The sequence below is a fragment of the Mus pahari genome, chromosome 5 (genome assembly GCF_900095145.1).
Source record: "Mus pahari chromosome 5, PAHARI_EIJ_v1.1, whole genome shotgun sequence".
Lineage (NCBI taxonomy): Eukaryota > Metazoa > Chordata > Mammalia > Rodentia > Muridae > Mus > Mus pahari.
The window spans coordinates 25,971,947-25,980,967 of record NC_034594.1 but is presented as its reverse complement, the minus strand read 5'-3'; the positions used below and the strand labels follow the sequence as shown (position 1 = coordinate 25,980,967).

The 9,021-nt window shown below is 41.5% G+C and overlaps 1 protein-coding gene across 1 annotated transcript in view; it reads right to left on the bottom strand.

The window, feature by feature from the left end:
• Nucleotides 1–8,809, bottom strand: part of Wdr75 (WD repeat domain 75) — a 27,432-nt gene extending 18,623 nt beyond the window's left edge. Inside the window, exons 1-5 of the mRNA XM_021197655.2 lie at nucleotides 8,373–8,809; nucleotides 5,044–5,173; nucleotides 2,993–3,058; nucleotides 2,079–2,169; nucleotides 174–298 (exon numbers count right to left, since the gene is read on the bottom strand). Coding sequence (XP_021053314.1) covers nucleotides 174–298; nucleotides 2,079–2,169; nucleotides 2,993–3,058; nucleotides 5,044–5,173; nucleotides 8,373–8,455 — 495 coding nt within the window. The 5' untranslated portion in view covers nucleotides 8,456–8,809. The remainder of the gene's footprint in view (nucleotides 1–173; nucleotides 299–2,078; nucleotides 2,170–2,992; nucleotides 3,059–5,043; nucleotides 5,174–8,372) is intronic.
• Between the last annotated feature and the right edge of the window lie 212 nt (nucleotides 8,810–9,021).

Genomic DNA, 9,021 nt, shown 5'->3' with positions numbered 1-9,021 from the left:
ATCCACAGTGGGTTCAGCAGGCAAGAGTGCGAACCCACCCCAAGGTGTTCTGCCCATGCAGACAAGNNGCCGGTCTGCGTGCAGGCAGGAACACTACATTTGGCGTCCAACGTGGACTCTACATTCAGGGAACAGATTTCACATATAAACAGAAACCAACAGAACAAACGTACCTCATTTCCGAAGGCAATGCACTTGGGGGACCTGTTTATGTAATCCAAGACAAAGGTGAGCTCCTTTGCTTCCACGTCCTGGCTTGTTGATTTGGGCAGCTTCACTGATACCAGCTGAAATATATCTGGCCAGAGGAAGTCATTTCTTACAAAGTTTCTTTAAAGCACATACACTTAATCATTCGAAACAGCTATATGCACACTCAAATAACAAGACTGCAACTGTAGGACATTTTGAACAAAATGTACCACAAGTGTGAAGGGAGCCAAGCACAGGCCCTCTGGAAGGGCAGCAAGTGCTCTCAACTGCTGAGACATTTCATTACTCAAGTCCTTGAACTCTTCATTTGACTGGAGTCTAAATCCGTAACTCCTGGACATTCCTGGCTCTCTGCAGAAACAAAAAACTTACACAGGAGTGTTTTATGTCCCAAAGTACTCAGCTGCACTTTAAAGTGGGTCTGTGTGGGCACACACTTTTAATCCCAGCAGGGTCAGGGTTAGGTTTGAAAGGAGAGGCAGAGGGAGGACATTCTCTGTGAGTTTGAAGTCAGCCTGGTCTACATAGTGAGTTCCAGGATAAGCACAACTATAAAACTATAAAGAACTGTCTCAAAAAAAAAAAAAAAGATCCCAATAAATAAAAATAAAATGGGACTGAAAAATGAATATAGTATTGGTGAGTTAAGCAGCCAAAGGAAGAAAGCCACACGAGAGCTTTCTGTGCTGTGTGGCTAGGGAGACCGCCCATTAGTGCTTCCATGAACTCATGAAAACCTGAGTTTGCTCCTGTTGTAATCGGAGTTTGTTGCAATTCCAAAAGCCAGCACAACAACAGGTGTCCAGTCAGGAGGATCCCTGGGACTTGGGGGGGCTGCTAGTTTAGCTCAATCACCAGACTACAGGTGAAGAGAAAGAACATGTCTCAAAAATTAAGTGGAGAGATAAAGGAAGACATTTGGAGTGGACTTCTTGACTCTACATATATAATTGTATGTACATACATGTATGTAAGTTAGCTATGGCTTATTATATATAACACTGACAGATGAGCATAAAATAGGCACATAAATCAAATGTTACTAATATTCAACCATATGTGATTTTAAAGCAATTCTTTGTGTACACACAGTTACACCATTTAGTAAAAAATGAAAGCAATTTTCATACTAAAGATCTGCATGTGCTTGTATATTTTTACATAAAGGACTAAATCTTGGGCAGTTCAGCTGACTGTCTATAGTCACTATATTAAGGCTTCTTTGAACTTTTAATTCTAATACAACTGTATCTTATGGAGAGTAGTCCTCTTGAATCCCAGCATTTAAAACTTTCTTTGGGTAACTTCATGTCAGTATTCTGTTAAACCAAATTCTATGATGGAGAAAAACTATCTGTAATTGTTGACAATGTTGTAAACATTCCTGGAATCCTGATATGTGATAGTTTTGATGCTAGTAAACAGAATAATAATTCAGCTGCAGTACTGGTTCTTTATATCAATTTTTATCTATATTATTTGCTATAAGTCAAGATCAACAAATAAAGGGACTATGATGCTTATTATTAAGGGCTGGAGAGATGGCTCAGTCATTACAAGTTAGGCTCCCAATGAAGAAAATATAATAATAACATATTAAAATTCAGCAGAAAGACAAATTCTTGCCTGGATTTAGCACAGAACTCCGAGTCCACCATTCTCTCCCCGCTTCCATGGTAATCATTAAACACTGAAGACCTCAGAACTAAAAAGCCTCACCAAAGGATAATGACAGCAATTCACATGTCAACTCAAAACCCACTAGCCTGAGACTAAAACTAGTGTCGGGACCCTTGTAACTTTGTAAACTGTAAAGATTCATTTGGTGTCCCACAAAAAAACAAATTAAGCGCACTATGCTGTACCTGGCTCTTCTTTACTTATTGTAAGGAAGACGGAATCTTCCGCGTGGGGAGGAATAAAGAAGGCGTGGAGTTTAGGTCCAACCGTGAAAGTCTGAAAGAGAAAATGAGTCACTCCACGCAGTATCTAGCTCCTCCAGCAGAACACAGAACTCATGGTGCAATTTAAGGTTTTTTTTTACCTCAAGAGAGTACCTGTCTATAGAGGCCATGTACACTATTTGATGATTTATCTTTTATATACCTTCTTGGCTTTTCAATGATTGCAACCTATAATAATTTTATCTAATATCAGGTTATATAGATTTTTCCCACTATAATTTAAGGAGTACATAACAAGATCTTTCAATGATATAATTTAAATATAACAAGATATTTCAAAGATGTAAATTCTTATAGAAAAAAGTACTGTAATTTTTGTTTTCCTCTCATCGAGTGCACATATAAAAATCTGTCTAAATTGTACTCATACCTGCACTCAATGTGAATTTTAGCAAGGGGAAAAAAATCACTCCACTTGTTTAAATTTACACTGCTAAAATTAATAGGATGAATTACCTCCTCATGGTAACTGGTATTTCTTTTTCGGTCATGTCAATTCCTAGCTTACTTTCGACTCCCCCAGTCGTCCCTGAAAACGCTGGGACAGCAGCCAGGGCTGCACATGGACCCTCCACCGTGGAGCTGCCCCTTCAGTGCCCATGCATACTTATCTCCCATGCTGTGGGCCTAACTAGTTGTTTCTTATTGGTGAGTAAAATACTTTCTCTCAGTGCTTATCAGTCTTCTTTTTATGGTAGGATCTTGAAATTTTTATATAGTTCAAATTATGCATTTTAAAAAAATAATGTTAGGTTCCTTAACTTGTTCAGTAAGTCTCTTAAAGATTAGAGAGAACTAAAGATCAATACACATACCTTTATCAGAATGCCATCAAGATAGTCCCACAGCTTAATTGTGCCATCAAAGGAACAAGAGTAGAGCTAAAGGGCAAAACGGTACAAGACAGATTAAACACCATTCCAAGGAAACCCAATGACAATCAAAGGCAGAAAGGACTGGGTCCTGTTTGTTGTGCATTATCTCATGGTTGGTGTTGAAGAGGTAGTTAAATTCATAAAAGTTGAATATCTCTATTTAAAATTTAAATGTAAAGCGTTGTGAGCCCCAACATGATGCTCAAAAAGTATCAGATTCAGACTGCACAGTAAAACAAACATTTCCCCAAACACGAAACAGTTTCTGCCCAAAGTATTTGAAACAAAGGAAACCAACCAGTGGTTTCTGCAAAATCATCAAATAAAACAATCTAACAGTTTCAGCTTTTAAACAGAAATGAAGGAGGTGGGAATCAACACTCTACTCCGCAGTGGGATATGGTATGGAGCTGAGTGAAGAGCACTCAAGAATTCACGCTTATTTATCCAAAGCCCAATTCCTTTTCACTGGTGTCACTGCATTCATCTTACCTAAGCATTAAAAAAAGTTCCTGAAATGATGAGAACACTCCTCTGTTTAAACCCAATCCATTAAGGACCAATACTTTAAACAAACACAGTAGGAATTCTTGCACACTGAGACTCTATGGCAACTCCATGGTGCTGAGTCCCAGGACTCTCTGTCTTTGCTGCACATCACGACAGAAGGCCTGACAGTGTCAGAACACTAGTCTGTGGACCATTCTTGGTAAGCACAGCCCTTAGTAACATATAGGATTATGTCTGTTAAAAATGCTTAGCTTTACTTCGGTTTCACAGAAGATAACTTGTTTATAAGGTTTATAAACAACTTTAATTTGAAGAAAAGGGCCACTTTGACATTTTTTGTGAACTGAATCATGAATTCACAGATTAAAAATAACAAGAATTTGAGTAAAACAATATTATCTTCTCAAGCAAAATAATTATCTTAGGTAGAAAATAAAGCCAGATATTTTATCCAAGACTCATATATAAGGATTAACAAAACAGTTAAAAATATATAAGTATTGTCAAAATAGAGACCTCTCAGGTTCACACAATTGTTATCCTGCAACCTCACCCCAACCTGCTGATAAGACTGCACATCTGTGTGGGGCCTCATAGACAGCACTAATAGGATTTTCTCTTAAGAGAGAGGGTGGCGGGAGAGAATACAGTTGGTGTATCTGGAAAGGAGGGTGGATCTGGGGTGCATATTATCAAATATAATGTATGAAATTCTCAAAAAATGAATCAAGTATTTTAAAAATTCTTCTGACTTTAAGAGAAAACTTATACAATGTGTATATATGGTTTTTTGTCTACCAACAAAAGTTATAATAATACTTAATAAATATGATTTTAACTGAAGAACACTTTTTTCATTAAAAGCCTGCAAGGGATAAATATGTAATATAGGAATACAAAATATAACTGGATCATACAAAAGAGTTATTTGACTCTGATTTTTAAGAGCAGAACATGGAGAACTTAAGAGAGAAAACTGGAGTGTTATTTTATGCCCTATGTCTTTTATGGCACAGTTATGGGTGGCAATGTCAATCTTTTCAAAACCAAGCAATAGCCTCCATGTTGCTATGACTAAGACAGGAAATAGGAACTTGTTAAAACTTATAGCAAGAGCAAAATATTGAAATACATTTCATTTTTTAAAAACTGGAACTTACGGGCACATGTTTGGATAGTCACAATGCCACTGCTATATGGGGACCGAATAATCAAGAATCCATTTAACTGCACCTATATTTCAGAACCTCATATAGATAAAAACAACCTTATCAAGTAACAGCTATTAGCATCATGCAGTTGAGATGGTTCACAAAATATCCCTTGGGCAGTGTAGTTCTAGGCTGTGGACCTCTTTCCACTCTCAGAAAACTGAAAAGATACCTCGAATAGGAGAACCTACAGATGCACCCACTGCAAATTTAACCTAACTGTTTCTGCTAACAGTAAAAATGGACACATGTTCAATTTCAAGCTGGCACCTGCAGATGGTTGCTGGGGTTGATGAGGATTCCAGACACCAGATTTGTGTGCCCATGCAGAATGTGCACACACTCTTCTGTGGCCGTGCTATAGACCTTGACAAAGTCTCCCGAGACACAGAAGATATACCTGGAAAAGAGACAGAGAGAGATCTAAGTCTCACACGTTATACAGATAGTATAATCATTTTATGGCCCGTTATAAAGATAACAACATGCAGATACCCTTCAAAATAGCTTAAGAATTGTATATTCAGGCTGGAGAGATGGCCCAGTGGTTAAGAGCACTGACTGCTCTTCCAGAGGTCCTGAGTTCAATTCCCAGCAACCACATGGTGGCTCACAACCATTTGTAATGGGATCTGATGCACTCTTCTGGTGTGTCTGAAGACAGCTACAGTGTACTCACATACATGAAATAAATCTTAAAACATAAAAAAAAAAGAATTGTATATTCAAGTGTGTATATTATTATCAACCTTATGAGGATATGAGATGAGGATATGAGATGTTCTACTAATGCAGAAAAGACTATGAGATGATACAACATTATGCTGCAAACAACCCAATTCTCCCTTGCTAACTGGAGACACCAGCTCACAAATGCTGAGTAAAAGGCTGTGCTCTCAATGGTGAGGTCCAGGTCACTCTTGTAGACATATCTATCTTCTTTCTAATTGCTGAAGTACTAATTTTGCCTAAATCATCTTATAGTTGTGGCTTTTTCCCACAAACAAGATGCTCCTTCATAATCAAAGTGGTTACATTCATAACAGAACTTACCTAAGAAAAGCCCAGGAAAGAATTTTGCTCTGTGTCAACCATATCTCACTTTCCTCACTGTGGAAGGCTCAGATCACTGAGAACCCGGTCAGACGATTCTCTGTGCTGCCAAAGCAACCTGCACGTCACTCTTTCCTAAGAAATATGATGCCGACGATACTGGGTTGCTTATCTGTGCACAGCTTTGAAGCCATAATGTGGTTTCTAATTGATGGTATGCCTAAGATACATCGGTTCTATGTGTAATAAGCTCGGGAAAGCAATCACTACAAAGCACCTGTAGTGTTTTGTATTCTTCATGACTAGCCCATGATCCTGAGTACTTTAGTTAAGAGGCTAAAATCTGTAGCCTGGACCATTCCTAAGGAGTTCTTAGCTTCCATGAGTGGTTAACACAGTTAGGTTTTATATTCATACTATGTTAACTCTACAAACTTGACCTTAACTCACTGTAAATAAGATACAAACAAAACAAAACAAAACAAAACCAAAGGGTTTTTTTGACTAAACAGTAAAATACATTTCTCTAAGTTGGGCCTGATGACCCAGGCCTGTAACTTCACCCTCTTATGAAGCTGAGGCAGGAGCATCACAGGCTTCCTGGACTACATAGCAAGTTCAAAATCAACCTGAGCAACTCAGTGAGACCCCTCCCCAATGAAAATAGACAGAAGAGTGGGTGCTCACAAAGGGTGAAACAGGTGCTGGGAAGCAGGTCTCAGTAGTAGAGTGCTTGTCTAGTATGTGCAAGGTCCAATCTCCACAACATTAAGTGAAAACAAAAAACAAAGCAAGCCAACCTACCCTTTTGGATACAACTGTGTACCTATAAGGGAGGCCATTCATAGAACAACCAATACACAACCTTCTCGGCTTGGCTTAGTCTAATGTGGGTGTTTAAATGAGAATGGAACGGTCCCCACAGGCTCAGACTTTTGAATGTTCTGGCCCCAAGTGGAGCAATTGATCCTGAAGGATTAGGAGGCAGACCCTCATTGGGAGAGGTGTGCCACAGGGGGCAGGCTTGAAGGTTTCAAAAGCCTAATCCATTCTCAGCTCTCTGCACAGGGATGTCTCCTGTACTGCTCCAGCACCATGCCTCACACACACACACACACACACACACACACACACAATACCCCACCATGCACTCCACTACGATGGTCATGGATTCTAACCTCTGCAATTGTGAACCCCAAATTAAACTTTTTGTTTTATAAGTTCCTTTGATCCCAGTATTCTCTAATGGCAATAGAAAAGCATATAACAACAGATAGTAGCCCTCTGCAATCTTCATCTTTGTCACTATGAAGCAACAAAGTCTTAAAAGCACCTAGGCTTTCAAACATCTACTACTGACTTCTATTCCTCACCACACAGTGAGTTAGTTTGTCTTGATTTTGTCAGCTCCGGTAGTTAAAGATCAAACAGTTGACCAAAGCTTAAAAAAAAAAAAAAAATCCTATCAGACTTGGAAAATGAGATGGACCAAACACCTCATTTAACAGACAAGGTGTGGCACAGTTCAATGAAGGGTGTAAATGGGTATAAGGATGAATTTGAAGGGGCAGAACTGTGACAACTCCTCTATGCCCATTTTATCCCTTTAATTCATAAAACAATTTCAACAAAACCCCCTACACTGGTAAGTATACTGGCAGGGTATTTTGGGAGAGTACACCTTCCACCAAAACTATCTTAACCTTTCCAAAATAGAAAGGGGGTTTACCATTTGCAGGTCACAGTTGCAGAGGTTAGAATCCATGACCACTGCAGTGGAGAGCGTGGTGTGTGTGTGTGTGAGGCATGGTGCTGGAGCAGTACAGGAGACATCCCCGTGCAGAGAGCTGAGAATGGATTAGGCTTTTGAAACCTTCAAGCCTGCCCCCTGTGGCACACCTCTCCCAACGAGGGTCTGCCTCCTAATCCTTCAGGATCAATTGCTCCACTTGGGGATCAAGCAATCAAACATCTGAGCCTAGGTACCTCTACATTCAGATTGTTCTGAAAAACTACCCCCACGACACACCTCTTCTAGATGATACAACGTAGCAGCAACAATGCCCACTGACCAGCAGCGAACTGAAAGCCACAGTTGTAAAAGTTGTGTGCATATAGACACTTTCTCCTACGGAGCTAACATCAGTTTTTATGTAAAACTCAAAAGCGGAGGGGAGGCTGGTAATAATGATGTTTTTCTGCGGGAAAAGGCTGGATCATTAATGATTTAGAAATCCAAAACGTTCCACACTTGGACATTAGTCTGCATGGGCAAACCGGTGCACATACAGAGAGGGACCATTTTCCAACCGAGCGGCTCCTAGTCCCTTGTAGACACCTGCCCTCCCCCTGGAACCCCCAACCTTCCCGCAGGTGGAGTCCGGGGTGCAAGGCACACAGACGCAGCAGCAAAGCCGGGCGGCTGCGGGGCCGCGCGGCGCCGCCGACTCCAGCCTCACAGCCCGACCTTGGTCGCGCCGCGCCGCGCAATCCCCTCCCCGGCCCGCGGTGTCCGGAGCCCTGTGGGCCCGCGGCCTACTGCATACTTGGAATCCACGGAGAACACGGCCCTCCTGAAGTTCAGCCGGCTGCCGCCGCAGCGAACCACGCGGACTCTCTCTTCTACCATCTTCACGCAGACGCAGGAACCACGGAGCACCGGCCCGATTACGAACTTCCTTCCCTGGCCAACCGGCCTGGCCCGGCTTCTCCGCCCGCGGTCCGCCTGGGCCTCTCTAGCCCGGAGACTCTATGGTCGGCTCCACGCCTACGCCGCCATCTTTAGTTTGGGCAGGGTCAAATTAAAACACTTGTAGAAAGAGTGAAGCCCAACAGCCGCGCACAAAATTAAATCATACCAGATGCCGCTACAGCTATGCGATACAGAAGAGAGGTTTCTCTTCGGCCTCTTTTACCCGACTCTAAAGGTTCCGCCAGAAGCGGAAGTGAACATCCTTCCTCTTACTGAAGCCCTTGCCTTTTCGGTCATTGTGATTGGGTGACAGCAAGATGACGCAGTCACCCTACTCCAATTCCAGCCCCCTCCGTTGCCTTTTTCGGGAGGGGGCGGGGTTCAAAGAGCGTCTCCTTGCATTGGTCACTAAAGTGGGGCCCTTTAGCTCTTAGTGGAGGTTCTATGAGCATCGCTAAGTTCCTGTAGCATCTCCGCCACTCTTGCCAATGCAGTTTCGACTC